Source organism: Colias croceus, chromosome 28 (assembly GCF_905220415.1).
Source record: "Colias croceus chromosome 28, ilColCroc2.1".
NCBI lineage: Eukaryota > Metazoa > Arthropoda > Insecta > Lepidoptera > Pieridae > Colias > Colias croceus.
Window position 1 is genome coordinate 1,111,478 of NC_059564.1, and position 20,279 is coordinate 1,131,756.

General features: G+C 34.3%; 1 protein-coding gene and 1 non-coding gene across 3 annotated transcripts; one reads left to right on the forward strand and one right to left on the reverse strand.

Annotated features, from left to right (window-relative positions):
- Positions 1-924: 924 nt before the first annotated feature.
- LOC123704026 (4-coumarate--CoA ligase 1-like) lies at positions 925-18,010 on the reverse strand. 2 transcript variants are annotated; one of them, XM_045652272.1, is made up of 9 exons: positions 17,810-18,010; positions 13,785-13,992; positions 6,551-6,890; positions 5,961-6,123; positions 5,427-5,566; positions 4,498-4,624; positions 3,202-3,423; positions 2,138-2,308; positions 925-1,222 (listed from the first exon to the last, which is right to left on the reverse strand). In XM_045652272.1, the coding sequence occupies exons 1-9, from the start codon at positions 17,924-17,926 to the stop codon at positions 1,097-1,099; spliced, it is 1,614 nt and encodes a 537-aa protein (XP_045508228.1). In that variant the 5' UTR covers positions 17,927-18,010; the 3' UTR covers positions 925-1,096. The 2 variants fall into 2 exon arrangements, with proteins under 2 accessions (XP_045508228.1, XP_045508229.1); XM_045652273.1 differs by lacking the exon at positions 17,810-18,010 and adding an exon at positions 14,687-15,084 and having other exon boundaries at positions 13,785-13,994.
- A 1,602-nt stretch (positions 18,011-19,612) lies between these two features.
- Positions 19,613-19,719, forward strand: LOC123704233. Its single transcript, XR_006753104.1, has one exon. It is a non-coding gene; the product is annotated as a U6 spliceosomal RNA (small nuclear RNA).
- Positions 19,720-20,279: the final 560 nt, after the last annotated feature.

Here is a 20,279-nt window from a genome sequence, read left to right on the forward strand (position 1 = left end):
ATGTTAAGAATTTTGTGATATTGCTATTGGAAGAATTATAGCTTATTAAAAAAAAACATTTCACGATTATTTTTATTTTAATTAAAAATGGTAACTTTCATCACCAAAGTATAAAAACTTAGATGATCATGATTCTCATTAATTATTATCTTGCATTACAATTATATCACAAAATTCTCTATATTTTGATGATGTGTGTAGGTACATTTTTAACGGTCAAAAATCTTTAGACAGGGTTTAACTTTAAGCGCGGGTTCTCTTTAATCTGGTTTTGTCGTATTTCACATAGACAACTATTTAAAGTGACAGATCCCTGGTTTAAAATTAGACTGTGTTTTGTGGTATCACCATAAAAATTGTAACTTGTAACCTTCCAAACATTAGATGTAACATGTTCACCCAATAAATGAATGAATTCAATCAATTCCATATAATTTGCCACATATATTTCAGTGCCTTTTAATTTTGTTTTCATGACTACTAGTTGTGCTCCGCGGTTTTATTCGCAATACTCCGCTCCTGTTGGTCTTAGCGAGATGAGAATATATAGCCTTCCTCGATAAATGGGCTAAGTAACAAACAAACACACACACACAAAGAAACACACACACACAAAGAAACACAGAAAGAATTTATCAAATCGGACCAGTAGTTCCTGAGATAAGCGCGTTCTAACAAACAAACTCTTCAGCTTTATAATATATACTGTAAATATAATATGCTACTTGCGGAGAAGTAAAAATACAAAATAATAAAAATCATTTTATTTCAACAAAATATTGTATAACAAATACCTACATTTTCCAACCCAGTAGGATATCACCGAACCGTTCCATAGCTTAAAACTAATATAACAGTAATAATATTTATTTATTAGGTACATAATACATATAAATAAACTATTGAAGTGAAACTTCTTTGAAAGTAAAATTTCAAGGTCGTGTCATGACAATACCGTCACGTCATGAAGTAAGATGACGATTATGGTATTTAATCTTGCCAAAGAATAATAATAATAAAATCGTCTTTATCTTGCTCTCACAACATAAAAAGTAAAGAAGTTTCACTTCTGACACGTGTGCTCGGTTCACTCTTTTTAAAGCTTGCTCTTCCCGGCGCCGATCATTTTGCGTAATTCCTTCCTCAGTATCTTGCCTGTTGGATTCTTTGGTATTTCATTTATGAACCTCACACCGCCCCGAAGATGTTTTGGGTTTGATAACTGAAACAAAATAGATTAAAAATTATTAGAATAACTAGATTTCCGCCCGCGGCTTCGCCCGCGTTTGCAAAGGAAAACCCGCATAGTTCCCGTTCCCGTGGGATTTCCGGGATAAAAACTATCCTATGTGTTAATCCAAGTTACCCTCTATATGTGTGCTAAGTTTCATTGTAATCGGTTCAGTAGTTTTTACGTGAAAGAGTAACAAACATCCATACATCCATAGAAACTTTCGCATTTATAATATTAGTAGGATAAATTACTATTACATGAGTACTAACTACTAGCTTTCCGCCCGCGGCTTCGCCCGCTTTGTTTAAAACCTAATAAATTATATACTAAAACCTTCCTCTTGAATCACTCTATCTATTAAAAAACCGCATCAAAATCCGTTGTGTAGTAAAGATTTAAGCATACAAAGGGACATAGGGACAGAGAAAGCGACTTTGTTTTATACTATGTAGTGATGATTCTAATTTCTATGGTATCGATAAAGTTCATTAGATGCACCGTGCACGTATACATTTAAGACGGGAAATTTCTCCTACAGGCAGAGAGGTAAAACTACGAATGCGAGAGGCAGTTCCCCAGCAGCCCGCTCTGGGAGACCCACCATTACTGCTTCTCTGATACCTCTGTGTTATAGAAACAGCTTCTTTTTCTGCTAATACCACCTTAACTCACCAAAATAATCCTGTATTTTCATCCCAGATAAGAAAATTGGAGGAAGTTCACCAGTTTCAACCCTATAAAAGGCCAAATTCCTACCCTAACTTACCCTTTCAGCCAAATAATCCTGTATTTGCATCTAGCTAAATAAAGAAAACTAGGGGAATTTCACCTAGTTTTTTTCGCCTATAATAAGTGCCAAAATGTCCACCCCAACTATATTATATTATTTTCTCCCAAACTCACCCTTTGCGCCACATAGTCCTGTATTTCCTTCTCACTAAGCTCAGCCCCAGGCTGTAACACCACGAACGCGAGAGGCAGTTCCCCAGCAGCCCGCTCTGGGAGACCCACCACTGCTGCTTCTCTTATACTGCTGTGTTTGAGCAGAACAGCTTCTATTTCTGCTGGTGGTACCTGTAAAAAAAAAGGACGTGTTGCACTCGGGGACTGGGGCGGTTGCGCTATTGCATGCTATGCCTTCAAGCCACACCTCCGTCGGAGTGGGGAGCGTGAGGTTTTTCGTTACGGAATTTCTCGATTCGGTCCCCGCGCTCAAGGACCGCGATAGAAGCTATTCAATAGCTTGAATGCTTGAAACATATTAATTGATTGTAATTGAACCAATTAATAAAAAAAAATACTGATGTTAAAATTTCTGTTCACCAAAAAATTGTTTTTGATACGTACCTATAAATTTATAAAGAATAGAAAAAATTCGATCAACGAGGCGGGATATACCTATACATATACCTACCAATAAGTGTCAAAATAATTAAATAAAAATATATTTATCGACATAAAATCATACAGTTCAATATATTATGTACTTAGAGCATATATAAATTACTATCTGTAACAAGTGATAACTGCGTTAAAAACAACCGACTTCAAACTTGCACTTGCAAAATTTACAAATACCTACAGACAAAAATGCTCATAAAATAAAAACTACTGGGCCTATCCGAATAAAATTTTTATGGGACCAATTCGACACCATCCCGCATCGAACAAAAAAAGAATCACGTAAATCGGTTCAGAACTTCAGAAACCTCGGAGTAATCGGTGTACATACATAAAAAAAAAAATATACCGGCCGAATTGATAACCTGCTCCTTTTTTTTGAAGTCGGTTAAAAACTGTGTTTCGGTTGTCGGTGGCTTCTCCCTTTAAATCATAAGTCTTATTGTAAGGTTAAAGAATACATTATTGACTATTTAACAGATAATTAATTTTAGCGGTTATACATACAGAAGACCGATAGTATTTAAGTTATTATTTATCGAAAAATTGTTAGTCAATTAACTAACCTGATACCCCTTATACTTGATTAGTTCCTTCAGCCTGTCCACTATATAGAAATACCCCTCATCATCATAATACCCCAGATCACCAGTCCTGAAGAACCCTTCATCATCAAAGTCATCACTTCTATCTTTGTTCACATAACCCTTCATCACCACTAGACCCTTGGCGCAGATTTCGCCCTCTTGGTTTGGACCTAGCACCTCTTTCGTTTCGGGATTCACTACCTAGATAATAAAGTTTGAACTGTGTAAATGTTACAGTCAATACCCTGAACCAGTCACTAACCTTATTGACCGGTAAAATCAGTCAATATATTGACCGACGCCCTTAGTCAATAACCTTATTAGTTATTATAACTAATTTTACCGGTCAATAAGGTTATTGACTGGTTCAGGGTTTTGACTGTAAAATAATATATTTTGACAAAATTTCAAAATTTTTAGCTACTTTTTTTAATCAACATCAGATCAAAATTACGGCCTATATAAAAAATAACATTTTGTTTGCTGTGTGTTACTACACACTACACTTAACTGTGTGTAATAAGGTGTATATAAACAATTGATAAAATTGAGAATTAGTAGCTACTTTCAATCAAAACTAGATAAAGCTAGAATAACGGTTATTTTTTGCTTTTTAAAATGATTTTATTCTAAAATACGGAAGAATTTATTCTAAATGTTTTCCTGTTATTTTCATTTATACTCTCTTAAAATAGCAAAGCAGCCGTGGACAAAACAATGTGAAAAATATTTTTTTCCCTGATGTAAATTAAAAATGTAGCCATTTTTTTCCCTGGTGTAACTTAAAAATGTAGCCTTTTTTCCCTGATGTAACTTAAAAATGTAGACTTTTTTCCCTGATGTAAATTAAAAATGTAGCCTTTTTTTTCCTAATGTAAATTATAATGTAGCCTATGATTCACCAGTCTTTAAATTTGATTTCAATTGAAATTTTTATGCAGGTATTTATAAAAAAAAATTGGTTGCCTGCAAAGTCGGTATACGGGCGAAAGTTTTACGTGACAACGACTTTTTATGTCTGTCTCTCTCGCTCTTAGGCGGGCTAACCATACCCGAGTGGAAGGGACGCGTGCCTCTCACTCGCTCTCATTGTGAGCGCATAACGTGAGCGGAGCGTTACGCAGTTTCTTGAAGTGTCACCCGGCAAACCAATTTATAAGACGTTGTCACGTCAAAAATCATATAGAATTTAAAATTTTCATATGCGAAAATTTAATTTCATTCATCACAACTTTACACAGAAAACTAGTTTTATTTTGTCAAAAAACAACTTACTTTTAATACAACATCGTCCACTACACAACCAACGCTGCCCATTTTATCAAAATTTATATTAAATGTTAAAGCAAGAGTCGATTCAGTCAGACCATAGCCTTGTCGAATAACTGCTACGTTTGGAAACCTGTAATATAAAAAAAAAAAACAATAAAAAAAATTAGTTATTCTTCCCGCTATTGAATGGTCGTAATGCATAGAAAGAAAAACTATTAATAAATATTTAATATTCTTTCTTTTGATTTTGAATGGTTGTAATTAGTGATGTAACGATACGTGATTTTGCCGATACGATACCGATACCGATATTTGTAGTAAAATATCGGCGATACCGATACCGATATCGATGGCTTGGTAGAAAAATAAATAGTGAATTATGCATAAAAGTTAGCAGAAATGCCAAATAAAAAAAACAAGAAAACCATTTATTTTAGTATTATTATTTTACAAACTCAGCTGTTAAACTTTAAGTAATACACATACAATCAGTAATCAAAGTTTACTATTCGGTAGAGTTTTTTCAGAAATAAAGTGCCTCGTTCATTGCATAATATATCATCTCTACATAATCTAATATCTAAAATCTAATATTCTAATATATATATTATAAAGGCGAAAGTTTGTAAGTATGGATGTATGGATGTATGGATGTATGGATGTTTGTTACTCTTTCACGTAAAAACTACTGAACCGATTACAATGAAATTTAGCACACATATAGGATAGTTTTTATCCCGGAAATCGCACGGGAACGGGAACTATGCGGGTTTTTCCTTTGCAAACGCGGGCGTAGCCGCGGGCGGAAATCTAGTATGTATGTATATCATAATATGCAAAAGTAGGATAGGAAGTAGGATAGGATAGGATGAATATAAATTAATGAAAAAGTAGGATTTGAATAGTATAAAACTAAAATACATTAAACTCACATTTTCTTAAACGCAATAGCGGTTTCTTCATACAACGGGGCGGCTCCAGAATATACTTCTGTGACAGAACTTGTGTCATATTTCCCTTCAGCTTTGGATAATGCTGTTAACATAGCGGGTACTACAGTTAGGTGGGTTATCTGAAACAAACATACAAACATATAAAAATTAATATAGTAAAAAAAGAGCGTGCATGACGAGCACACGTGTCAGAAGTGAAACTTCTTTGTCAAGATTCAAAGATACCAAAATCGTCGCCTTACTCCATGACGTGACGGTATTGCCATGACGCTACCTTTAAATTTCACTCTCAGGGCGCCTAAAGAAGTTTCACTTCAAAAACACGCTTAAACTTACGAAATTATTATATTGTAACTGATATAACGTAACTGATCCTTGATAAGTGTACAAAGTTTGAAATAAATTTGTCAGGTAAAAGTGGGTTAAAATCGAGTCAAAGAGTTACATACAAACATACAGATATAGCTAATAACAGCATGTATATTAGTTAAAATTTAACTGCAATTAATTTACCTGATATTTTTCAATAGTTTTAAAATAAATATCGACGTCAAACTTCGGTAGGTAAACTGTTAGTTTTCCTCTAAGGAATCCTGCTAGCATACCGATTAAGCCCATACTGTGGAACCAGGGGGTTATTGATAGACTCTTTTGAGGAGGCATTTCTATTGGTGGCCTGAAAAAAATATCTAATGTTATATGGAGAAAAGAGTTTCTTGTTAATTGTGAAACTGCTTAAACGGTTTCAAAATTCTTTTAATTCTTTTATAATTGCAGCAACATGTTATTTTTTAGGCTCATTTTGAACAAACAAACGAAAAAAAATTGCTCCTCTTTATAACACTAGTAAGTGTATAACTGATGTTGTTTTTACAAGTAAGATATTATGATTAACATGATTTGAGGGTCTTTGTTGAATAATAATAGCAATAAAATTCAAATTAATGATAATACGGATTTTTGTCTGTATGCGCTTATCTCAAAAACGGAATTATTTATCTGGACACAGGTTTACTCAGTTGTTTTAAATAGACTGTTCCAATATTTACATAAATTTGTATTTGTATTCTATAAAATCATGATTAAAATAAAAAAATACTTACGTACAAGCCGCAAGTACATTTTGATGTGTGATCATAACACCCTTCGGTAGACCCGTCGTGCCAGATGAATATAAAATAAATGCCGTGTCTATCTGCCCTTTGACATCTACACACCGAAAATCGTCATAATTCACGTTCCCAATACCGGTACCGGTATGTTTCGATACCGGTTTTGCCATACCGTTATATGATAAGGTATTCGGTTGCAGTTCGTCGCCATAGAGAATGATTTTATCAAGGAATTTAAGCGATTTATAGGTTTTCGAGTGCTGTTTGTATGAAAATGGGGAAGCGAATATGATTTTCGGTTTCGCTATGTTCATTACGTGGTGGAGTTCATCTGAAATAAAAAAAAATTGTTGTTATTATTTTCATTATATATTTAGGAAATGTAATGTTGTAAGATCGAACGTTTATTTAATTTTTTATTTTGACGTTTCACAGACGCTTATATTGAAATGAAATGAAATGAAATGAAAATGAAATGAAATGAAATGAAATGAAATAAATTTATTTGTCCATTTTATGTTTTACAATTATTAGAGTACGACAGTGGATCCCAAACTAAGTGAAATACTTGTGTCTTGGGACCCTGAGTTGCGCTTCTTGGTTATATACATATGTTATGGACAGTAGAGATTTAACAAGTAGGTAAATAATCTAATGTAATGGAAGTTAATACAATTAATAAAAAAAAATAAAAGAAAAACACAAAGTACATTATTTTGCGGTTTGCAGCACGCGTGTTCGTGATAATGTGTGTGTGTGTGTGTGTGTGTGTGTTTGCGTGTGTGTGTGAGAGTGTGTGTGTGTGAGTATGTGTCATTGTTTGTGAGTGAAGGCATGTGTGTTAGCTCAGTGGTCCTTTAAGTAATTGTTCGGTTTCTTCAAAAGATAGCGTTTGTAACCATTTCTTTATGACTTTCTTGCATGTGTAGTTCGATAGTAGTGTTATGTTACAATGTTTGTTGACACTATTGTATATCCGAGGAAATAAAAATTTTGGACATCGTTTAGCTAAAAGGGAGGATGCACGAGGACATGGCAGTGAGAATGTGCGCCTTGAGGTAAGTTTTTTAAAGTCCTTTCTTATTTTTAAGGTTCTGTGAGTAGTTAACACAGCCTTGAGAACGAAGAGCTGCCTGACCCTTAGGACTGCGAACTCGCTATACAGGTCAGCTGTTGGGAAGCGGAAGGGTTTTCTCAGCATCACCTTTATGACGGCTCTTTGCGCTCTCTCCACAGTGATGAAGTTAGTTATTCCGGCGCCCCCCCAAACAGATATGCCATATTGTAGAATAGATTGACAGAGCGCGTGAAATACGGAGGTGAGAATTGGAAGAGGAGTACAATCTCGCAGTTTTTTCATTACATAAATGAGTTTTCTTGTTCGCGAAGACAATGTTTCTATGTGGGATTTGAAAGATAAGTTTTCGTCCAGTGTGATTCCGAGATATCTTATTGTTTTTACACGTTCCACTGTAGTACAGTTTTGGTCGCAATTGGTTAATTCAGGATTATTGCACGTATGAAATTTAACTTGGAGATTTTGATTAGGTTTCGATGCCTGTGTTTTGGAGAAAGCAATTAATTTAGTTTTTTTTTATATTTAAAGTTAAGAGATTTCTATCAAGAGCTTTAGCTAAAGTTTGGAGTCCAGATTCTGCGAGTTTGTACACCTCATCCCATCCGGTAGAATGGAATATAATGGCTGTGTCGTCTGCATAGGATATTATTTGAGCACTATTTAGGGGTAAGTTTACTATTTCGTTTATGTACAGGGTAAATAAGGTGGGACCGAGTATGCTGCCCTGCGGTACGCCAAATTTAATTGGTAAGACCTCACTCGCTATCCCGTCTATTTTTACGTATTGTTTGCGGTCAGTCAAGTAGCTGGAGAACCAGTCAAGCGCAAGGCCCCTTATTCCGACTGATTCTAACTTTTTTATGAGCAGACTCGGCGAGATGGTATCGAACGCTTTGGCTAGGTCGATGAATACCGCCAAAGCTTGTTCGCCATTTTGTATATGCGAGGCCACTGAGTTAGTTAGCAGTATGGCAGCGTCTTCCGTCGATTTACCCTTTCTGAATCCGAATTGCCTGTCACTAATAAGATTTTGTTTGTCTAGGTAGTTAAGTAGTCTTCTGTTAACTATCTTCTCAAGAAGTTTCGATAAGATATTGAGTAGCGCGATAGGTCTGAAGTTTTCAGGGATGTCGACTGGCCCACCTTTATGGATGGGGGTTACGGCTGCAATTTTCCAGCAATCAGGGAATGAGCCTGTACTTAAACTCAGGTTAAATATGTAGGAAAGAGGTTTAGCGATAAAAGGCCTTATTTTTTTCAATAAGCGTGCCGTAATGCCGTCAGGTCCAGGCGAGCTATCAGTTTTAATCTGTGAGAGATATTTGTCGACTTCGGATTCATCAGTAGGGAGGAAGAAAAAAGAGTTTATCGACGGTGTGGCCAGTGAGTGATTGTTTGTGAGTGTTTGTTCTGTTGCAGAGAGCCTGTTTAAGATTGTATTAGAGAGATTTTTGCCAACTGTCGTGAAATAGTGGTTGAGTGAATTTAGTGTGTTGTTCTGTGTGTCATTAGCTAGTTTTATCGGGTCATTTTTGTGTGCGGAAGGATGCATGATAGATTTAAGTGTATTCCAGAGTTTTTTTGGATTATGCTTGGTGTCCTCTATTTGCTTGCTATAGTACTCGGTTTTTAGTGTGAATAGAAGCTTGTTGCAAACATTTCTGTATTTCTTGTAAGTGAGACGCCTATTTTCATCGTAGGGATGTTTTTTGGTGAGACTGTGCAGTTTATCTCTACGTTTTATACATTTGACAAGATTCGGAGTTATCCAGGGTTTTATGTTAAGCTTTTTACGACTTATGTGTACTTTTTTTGAGTGTTTATCAATGATGTTTAATATTAAAGTTGTGAATATAGTGACTGCTGTATTAAGATAGCTGCATGAAAGTACGTTTGACCACGTTAAATTACTGATGTCATTAGTAACCGCAGTCTCGTCGATAAAAAATTTCCATCGGATACGAGGAGAGGAGCTCTCTTTATGATTGATTGTAGTTGCAGCAATAGCGATGTCGTGGTCTGTTATAGAGCTTTTAAATACAGCACCAGTTTGTCCAAAGGGTGATTTAATAAATATGTGATCCAAGCATGCATTCTCTCTAGTGGGAGCGTTTATGACTGGAACAAGCCCATGCGATGCTATGACATTCAGGTAGTCGTTTCGTTTGTTATGAGCCGGATTACATATGTCGATATTAATATCCCCTGCAACAATTACTGTTTGGTATCTGCTTAATGTACTCAAGTTTTCGTCTAGAGAGAATAAGAACCTATCTATGTTTGAGTAAGCAGGAGAACGATATAGCCCTAGGAGAACGGTATTTGTGTCAATTTGAATGAGGAGACTATCTGAGTCAGTTATGTTCGATTGTAAAATGGTCTTGGAGTAGATGTCTCGCAGATAGATTATTATGCCGCCGTTTTTGTTGTTCTGTGTATTTGTCCTTGCTACAGAATATCCAGGTAAAACATCTAGTATTGTGCCATCAGAAAGCCAACATTCGGTTAAAACGATAATGTCAAAATTAAGGTTGAGGTTTGTTAAAGTAACTGCAAAGTCATCAAAGTTGCGTTGGTAACTTCTTACATTAAGCGTTAGTAATTTGAAGTTAAATCGTGTATTGGAAAGCTTTTTTCTGCAATCTTCTGTGTTTTCAAAAGTGAAGCATTCCACCTGTAAGTATTTATCTAAATCATCAATAATATTAACTACAGCCATAGATGTGAATTAAAACGAATGAAAGTATAACGATGTGAAGTGCTGCAGAACGCCAACGTGCGAAAAGAGATGGAATGCAGAAAAGTATATGAATAATTCTTGCACACGAAAAGGTAGTTTTTGGGATTTCTTTGTAACGATGTTGATTGAGATTTTTTGTGAATTCAGTACTGGTATAAAATAATTTGTTTTGTTTTGTGTGTAGTATGTAAAATAGGATGTGTGTCTGCGTGATCTTAAAGGTAGTGCATATTATGTATTGATTAAGAGTGTTTGTGAGTTGAGTGTAAAATGTGTAGAATAAATAGTTGTAGTGTGTGTATAGTGTGTAATATAGAATGTGTGTCTGCGTGAGTTTGAAGGTATTACTTAGGTAACAATATTGATAAAGAGTGTTTGTGAGTTGGGTGTTTGTGTAAAGTAAGTGTTGGTTAGTGTGTTGTGTATGATATATGATGCGTGTCTGCGTGCTTTTAGAGGTATATAACAAAAATACATGAATATTCATGCGATAATTAATTAAAACATAAGTTTTATACTGATTAGGAGTGCTAGCTGTTCTTATATAATTATAATTGAGAATTTTGAGGAATTTTACGGTGTTGCCTTGGAACGCTCCATGGTTACAGTTATTGGTTTTCGGAGGTCGGGGAGCCGAGCGCCGATTCCAGGTCTTGCGTGGTCCGAATGAGGATTGATGGATTTCCTTCTTGTTTTCGCAGAAGTATGGAGCCGTTCTTTGTCCAACAGTATTTAAACCCACGTTCTTTTGAGCGAAGCTTTGCGATACGAAATAACTGGCGATTTGAACTAGTAAGCCGTTCATTAACGTACAATGTCTTTGGCGCACCAGGGACTTCTATATCGGATGACGATAGTGCATGTCTACTTTTTGCTGCTTTAAGGAATTCGTCGCGTTTCAGCCGGCGTAGAAATCGGACGACGAGATGTCTGGGCGGTGTATCACTGGTATCCTTAGGCGAGCGCCGCCGGGGCCCCACCCTTGTAGTGTAATCGATGTCGTTGTCCTCCAAAGACACTCCTATTTTGCGGGCAAATAATTTAACTATGTGAAGTGGGCTTTCGTTGGGGAATTCATTGACGCCGGAGATCTCGATTTCGTTTCTTAACGATGTTTGGTTTTGTGACTCCAGTTGTTCACGGAGACTCGATATAGTTTTATTTAAATTAATTATTTCATTGCTTTGGCATTCTAGAATTTTAATTCGAGTCTCGTAGTCGTCGAGGCGAGTGCTACAATTGGAGAGATGATCAGTAACGGCTTTCATATGTTCTTTTAATTCACTCATGTCCGAGCGAAGGAGTTTAATATCGTTTGCGAGCGATAACAAAACAGATGATTCATTCGACGGGCTCTGCGACGAAGCAATCGGGCGTCGGCCGCTGGGACGGATGGTCACGTTGTCGCGCTCGACACTTAAATTATTATTGCGCACCGGCGTGTTTGTATTGTCTCGCTTCGGTTCCTTGCATAAGCACGAAGGACATGCCCAATGCTGTTTAATTTCTTCAGATATTTTCGATACATTAACACATATGGGATGGTATGAAAGTTCGCATTTGCAGCATTTAATAAAAGTTGTTTTTAGTGACTTGTTACAAGCGGCACAGTTGTTATTCATGTTAAATGACAGTATGCGTCGTGAATAAGATTAAAAGATAAGTAATAGTGACGACTTGCCAGGTAGTTGTGATGTTGCGGTTAGAGTTGGATGGGTAAGTCACTGATTTTTGCGAGAACTAAAACACGTCCACCTTCGGTGAGATCAAAAACGCAACTCAATATTGTGTGAAATCAATTATTATTTATACAAAAAAATTAAACCTCCTAATGCAGATAATTATATTGCTGGTTACAAACAGTTGTTTTTTAATTTTTGCTATTTGCATCGAAGTAAGACATAACAGCATGATGAATTATGCAAGTCAGTACAAATTTTACAATTTTTCCTTAATAATTTAACGGTTTGGAAAACAATGTCTAAAATAACAAAAGCACTTCTAAAAGATAATTTCTTATTTCTAATAGATTCTTTTCTAATTGTTTTATGATTGAGTTAAAATTTGAATCTATAATTAATTGTTCTTTAGAGTGAAAAGTGTATTCAACAATGTTTGCTTTTTCACAACGTAAAAGGAAAAAATTAGACTCACGTTTTTGTTTATAAGCCGAGCAATAATATATTGTTTATTATTTTTATAGATATCTTATTGATAATTCAATATCTTAAAGATTAGCATTATTACATTACATACAAAATAATAATACAGGCTGATGATGCAAAAAGAAACATAATAGGTATTTCTAGTTCTAATTTCAAAAAATTGGCGCCGAATTTTATGTTTTTGTTTATTTTTCAAACCTACAGTGTTGCCACTAATGACAATGTAAGGCTTAATTTTTTGGTTTTACTTTTTGAAGTTATACTTCTTTTGGCGCGATAGAGAAAATGATGAGAGTGAATTTTTACGATGCGCGCGCACACCGACACAGCATGAAGTTAGTTCTAGGTGGTATGAAAATTGATAACTATGTTCAAGTTGTATATATTCTAGTATTTTTTTACATAGGCCAAAGAAGTATAACTTCTAACGCGTGTACATAAGTACACACACTCTTTTTTTATAATTTAGGTCAATGCTCTATTGTCATTGCTGTCATTGTTGACTGCGAACTCCAGTTGCTAATCAGTCATAGCCCATAGGGCTGCCAACCGTATAATATGTCTCATATTATCATAACTATTAATAAGTATGTTAGTAGTGAGTAAGGTTGCTGGGAAGGAATTCCTTCGGCGATTTGTACAGTGCAGTGTAGATTAATTATTGTGTACTGTCATATGTGCATGGGCGCTGTATAACACAGGATTTATAATAATTTATTTTATATCTGTCTATGATGTTTATGGCAGGTTGACAATTTTCATATAACTTAAATCTAAGTAAGTACCTACTTATAGTAAATGTTAAAATGTTTTCAGAAATATATTAAATTATTGTCAACCCTATACAGTTATGTCTGTTATTATCTAAGTGTTGATGTTATCGCTGTATGTAAACAATGATTATTTGTTGATTAAAATAATTAAATAATTTATTATGCACTCGGTACATTTAGAGATAAAAGACAGAAGGAGAAATAATTATGAATACTTTAAACTATTGTATTTTATTATCTGTGTCTTCACTACATAGTATAAAACAAAGTCGCTTTCTCTGTCCCTATGTCCCTTTGTATGCTTAAATTTTTAAAACTAGTAAACTACGCAACGGATTTTGATGCGTTTTTTTTAAAGAACATAGGCTACCTTTTATTGCGAAATATGTACCACGGGCGAAGCCGGGGCGGACTGCTAGTTCAATAATAAATGAAATAGGTATTTCCAAAAAATACTAGTAATACATACCTTTACTATAGCTCAAATTGATCGTAGTAGCTATTGCGCCTGCGCACAATATTCCAATCACAGTGCTCCAAAACTCTCTACGATTTTCCGAACTGACAGCGATCACGTCTCCCTTTCTAACACCTAGGTGGGTGAGAGAGATGGCTATATTCATGGCCTCTTGCGCTATTTCACCATAGCGCACCTGTTCATTGGATATACCGTTGATCTGGAAATAAAAATTTGAATTTATTAATTATTATTCATCACCAACAGCATTATTATCATCAACAGTATTATCATCGATAGTATTATCATCATCAACAGTATTATGATACCAAACAAAATTACAACCCAAAGTAGCATTTCCATGAAGTGGGAAGATATTATCGTCCAAGATACAGGCTCGGCCTAGTTTAGACGATAATGTCCATAGTTTTAAGTATTGTCCTACTAATATATAATACTGTTTGTATGGATGTTTGTTACTCTTTCACGTAAAAACTACTGAACCGATTACAATGAAATTTAGCACACATATAGAGGGTAACTTGGATTAACACATAGGATAGTTTTTATCCCGGAAATCCCACAGGAACGGGAACTATGCGGGTTTTCCTTTGCAAACGCGGGCGAAGCCGCGGGCGGAAATCTAGTGTTAATATAAATTGAGTGGCATACACAGTGTAATTTAAGTATGGATGAATAAAATTTTTTATTTTATTTTATAATCAATAACAGCAGTTTCCTGAATATCATTATTATCATCGACAACATCATCGCCATTTACATAAGCAATAGCATTTTCAAGAAAAATATATAATATATCAACAACAGTTTTATAATCAAAAACAGCTACATTGTTATCAACAACAGTATTATCATCAACAACATTTTTATGATACCAAACAGCAACTAGAATTATAATCGAAAACAGCATTTCCATGAACAGCAGTTCCTGAATATCATTATTATTATCATCGACAATGCTATCGTCATTTCCATCAACAACAGTATTTTCAAGAAGAATATATAATAATCACAGATAATAATATATCAACGACAGTTTCATAAGCAATAACAGTAACGTTGTCATCAACAACAGTATTATCATCAACATTAGCAACGTCAATATCGTATTTTCTTGAGTTTTATTGATCGCTTTTAAAATTCCTTTAGTCTTAAATTTCTTAATTTCTACAAAACAATATCATCAACAACAGTATAATGATAAACAACACAAATATTATCAACAACAGGATTATCATCAACAAAATTATCCTTATGTTCATCATCAACATTCGTCATCATCGTCATTCGTAATTATTTATCATCATCAGCATATTTAGTGCACTTCTTTAAAATATTTTCTCGACCTTATTACCTACTTAGTTTTAGTTCTGTTTTTCTTACGGTGCATTTACATCAATCGAACATAGAGCTAGAGCAAGTGTATATTTCGTGATCTTTTAGTGTAAACGAAAAGTCATATTCAGTGTTGTTCAGTCAGACCAACGAAAGAATGCTCTACGCCCACGCCTGTGCAATAATAGAATTTAACATAGGATTAGAATGAGTATTCGCTCGTTTAATGTAAATGAACCGTTAGATACCTTATTAGCAAACTATTTCGTGGTATCAAAGAAAGAGTAAGTACAAAATATTAATTGCTCCAAGTTACAACCAAAATATAGTTTACAATTTTTATTTACGAGGCATTAAATACAAATTATAAAAATAGTTTGGAAAATCCAAAAGTGCACGCCTCATAATCTCATCCTTTACAATAAAATTGATTATTTATACACTATAAATATAAAAAAGAAATAAAATAAAACAGTTGGAAAAGTAAAGAAAGCGGTACCGTAATAATTGAGCTATTTTTCTTGTGGCCCCACCTAGATGTGAAACTGCGCAGGTTTAAGGGACTGACTACCAACTTATTTTTTTAAACCTTGGCTTATAGTATAAAGAATCGAGTTTATAATGGTGAATTTTGAGTACACTATAAATATAAAAAAAATAAAAAATAAAGAATATGTATAGATAAACTAAAATTATGGAGAACAATCGATATTTTTTTTTGTTTATTTAATAACAATTAAACCACATCGAATCAGACCCTGAAAAATGAAAGGGTTCTATTCCTGAGCATACTCAAGCGTAAGAGAAAAAAAAGACTCGATTAGTAAAGTATTTCGGTCGCTATCGTGTTAACAAGAAAATCCTCCGCACATACAGACACACGGACGTCCAAGACAGAACTTTTTTAAACTGTTTTTTAACTAGTTTAAATAACAAAAATGACATCAAAAATATCATGAATGTTAAAAATAGTGTTTTTTCTTAATATGTGTGTGTATGTATTATCTTACAAGTGCAATGTATGATACATAAAGACATTTTAAGTTTGAAAAATCAGATGTTTTGCGCGAAGTGACAGTAGTACCCACCTCAACGCTTCGCTTATGAGGCGTGCAATAACATTTCATAGATCTATTGCATTTTGATAAACATGAGCACTTTTATCAGAGTCACGCAAAGACAAGTGCAAAAGATAATCCATGTACAATTTATTGTTGAACATTTCAAGTACCTATTGTATGTAATAACAATTTAATCGTCTTACCCGACTGTACTAAGGAGGGTTATGTTTTCTGAGAATTAACCTACTAATATTATTAACGTGAAACATTCTTATAAATATAATAGAAGTACGATGTATGGGTGTTACTCTTTCGCGCAAAATAGGAATTCGAATCTAGGAAATTTGGTATAGTATTATAATATTATCTGCGGTACGCATCATCATCATCAATCATCATCACAACATATTATAAAATAAAGTCGCTTTCTCTGTCCCTTGTCCCTTTGTATGCTTAAATCTTTAAAACTACGCAACGGATTTTGATGCGGTTTTTTTAATAGATAGCGTGATTCAAGAGGAAAGTTTTAGTATATAATTTATTAGGTTTAAGTCAAAGTGGGCGAAGCCGCGGGCGGTAAGCTAGTACACGGATAAATTAAAGTTTAGTAGGTAGGTAGGTAGTCCTTAGGCTACTTTTTACCACACAAAGCCATTGAGTTACCATGTACTACATAATATTAACTCAATGCACAAAGCCGTGGATTTCAGTGTCGCGGCGAATAACGGCAGCGCGATGAGCAGGACGAGGAGCAGGACAAGGAGCATAGTGTGGCTGCGGTATAAGGTAACAGTTTTTCAAATGATCGATTTTTTTTTGACATCGATATCGTCAGCTTCCTACCTAGTTACCTACCTATACTTTGCAGGAAATGTATTTTATAATTTTAACTTTGTTGATAGTAAAAAGTGACAACAAATAATTAATTACCCATTTAAAACCTACCTGCGTGGTTTTGAACAATTCAGGGGCTCTATGCCTTTCTTGATTTTAATTTATTTAGCCGTTCTTAAAAAAAAGAGTGTGTGTACTTAGGTAGGTATGTACACGCGTTAAAAGTTATACCTACTTCTATGGCGTATGGAAAAAAAATACTAGAATAAAAATCTTTATAACTAGGTATGTTCAAGTTGTAACTTGAACAGTAAATTTTCCTATCACCGAGAACTAACTTCATGCTGTTAAATTTAGGTGTCGGTCACAGAGCAAGTAAATAATTGTTCTCCATCGCGCCAAAAGAAGTAAGTAGGCTTCAAATTTCAAAATTTTCACATCAGATAGGTAAACAAAAAAATTTCGCATTTTTATTCAATTTGATTACAATAATTATAGGTACGGTCTAGATAAGATCAACTATTGTTCCGCGTATAAAATAATAACAAACATGCTTCCTTCCGTCCATACTCCATCCTCACTCACTTTCACGTTATTAAGTTACCTTTATCTGCATAACACGATACATAGTATTAAAGAAACAATAAAATATTATACTAAGGATTAATATGATACAAAACAGCATCACAAAATCATTACCAACAAATAAATATTCAACTCACAATCACTACAAAAACATGCACTTTGATCTTATTAAAAACTTAAATAAAACACAAACATAGTTACCAAAGCGATTTCATTTTCAAATTCAACTAATTTCTTCAGGACGAATTCTCCAAAATGTAATGTACTAAAGAGACTACGGTTGCTCGCTCCGTAAATGTATTTTGGATTTTTGAACATTTTTACACACGATTTTTTTTACTTTAAAATCAATAACATGTCATACAGACGAGCTCCAAACAAATACTGAGGAGTGAGGAAAATGAAATCAGTTTTACTTTACATAGACTTAGTTATTATAGATATGACAGGCGTTGGTTCTAATCAGTATCAGTAATATCATAAAGAGGAAAGATTTTATAACTAACTAGCGGTCCGCCCCGGCTTCGCCCGTGGTACATTTTTACGTTTTCTCTCCATAAGAACCATCCTCGTACTTCAAGAAATGTAATAAAAAAAGAATTAACGAAATCGGTTCAGTTGTTCTCGAGTTATGCGCTTACCAACACATTTTGCGATTCATTTTTATATTATACTAGCGGTCCGCCCCGGCTTCGCCCGTGGTACATATTAACGTTTTCTCTACATAAGAACCATCCTCGTACTTCAAGGAATATAATAAAAAAAGAATTATCGAAATCGGTTCAGCCGTTCTCGAGTTATGGAATTACAACGAAAAGTGGCATTGATTTTTATATATTAGAAGAATATACTCAAAAAATCGAGTGAGGTTTATTGGCTATTTTTTGTCTTGGATAAATCCAGGCATAGACGATACAAACAAACTTAAACTTTTATCCTTACTGACATTCAATATGTAGTCCAATGTGTGTTCGTTTTCCTTTCTCTTACGTTTGCGATGTTGGAGTTAGGTATTTTGTGGTCTAATTTTTGTTCACTCTGAGTTTCTGTTCTGTCTGTTCTCAGTTTGGAGGCTGAGTGAGTGATATACCAATAACATGTACCTATATGTACCTAATATACTAAACTTATATATAGTGACAACTGTTAATTTTCTTATAGCTATCACCAATGCACATTTTCCAAGAATAAGGTCGCAAAAAAATCGCAAATAATGTAACGCATCCAGTTTGCAATATAAGTTATCTATGTCACGGTGACGGAATGCAAAATGAGTGCCTTGAATATATCGCTATTTCTTTCTGACAATAAATAATACTCGCGTGCCTGTTAACTGTTTCAGTCACATAATAATAATTATTGTAGTGTAGTTTAAAAAAAAATAAAAAGTGCCTATTAAATACCTACGTAAATTGATGATAAATAAATAATAAAATTTAACGTACCTACCTAACGAAGCACTAAATTGTATCTACCTAGGTACCTACACTTACAAATTTCAGAAGTTTTTATTTATTTTAAATCGCAGACACATTGTCCAGCAAATAACATTTTATGATTTACCATTTCCAACGCAATCTGACACGTATTTTTTTCATCTTACAATAATTATTAATTATTACACAAACACAACTTATTTTTATCGTAAAGCAAAAATCTTAGAGCATTCTAAAAATACTTCTAAAGCGCCCTCTATTCTTTTTTATGAGAAACCGTATTATTCATCGCGTGTTCATCGCATTATACAGAGAGCACGTATGACGTAATGTTGCAAACACTCAATAGATGGCAGCTTAAAAATATTTTCCTTTAAAAATTATATTTACAGATAAATTTAATGTTATAATGATAAAAAAATTATTGTAAAATATTTAAAATAAAATATAAAACTAATTATTATAACATTCATCAATGTAAAATATATTTTCGAAAATTATTCTGAATCGCGCTGTTGATATTTTTTGAGTCAATGAGTATATATACTAATGTTCAACTTTAATAAGTGTACTCGCTTCGGCAGTACATATACTAAAATTGGAACGATACAGAGAAGATTAGCATGGCCCCTGCGCAAGGATGACACGCAAAATCGTGAAGCGTTCCACATTTTTTGAAGTCATAGGTTTTATACAAAAATGTTATAGCAAATCGGCCTCCTAAATCTGGTTTATTTTTTGGTATAAATTACGTTTGAGGAATTATTTGTCTGTAAATAATAATTTACCAAAATGTATAAGTTTCAAATGTCTTGTTCGTCGTATGAAAATATTCGTAGGTAATTAATTATTATGTATTTACTTACTTTTAGTTAAATTTACAAGTGAAGCGAATATTAATTTCCGAATAAGTTATTGAACCTTCAGCTGTAAAACACAATACAATAAATGCCTGTCCACCTGCAAGAAAACTTCCGCGAGAAATTTCCGACAGTCTGTCCGACAGCAACTTGCATGTCTAATTCCGCGTTTCCACCTGCAAGTAGGCTTGCAGTCAGACAGACTGTCGGACATTTCTCGCGGAAGTTTTCTTGCAGGTGGAAACGCGGCCTAAGACAATGAATGGGTCGCCTCACAGACTAATAATAATATACTACGTATTATATACAAGTCGCCTAGGGGAGATCACTCTCAAGTTAAATAAGTTCTGGCTAGTGAATATAGGTAATGATATT

Coding starts and splice junctions, on each gene's coding strand:
- LOC123704026 (XM_045652272.1), bottom strand. CDS start 17,926: ATGTTCAAAAATCCAAAATACATTTACGGAGCGAGCAACCGTAGTCTC. Junction 6,124..6,550: donor AATGTACTTGCGGCTTGTAC/GTAAGTATTTTT, acceptor TATTTTTTTCAG/GCCACCAATAGAAATGCCTC. Junction 1,223..2,137: donor AGGACTATGTGGCGCAAAGG/GTGAGTTTGGGA, acceptor ATTTTGTTTCAG/TTATCAAACCCAAAACATCT.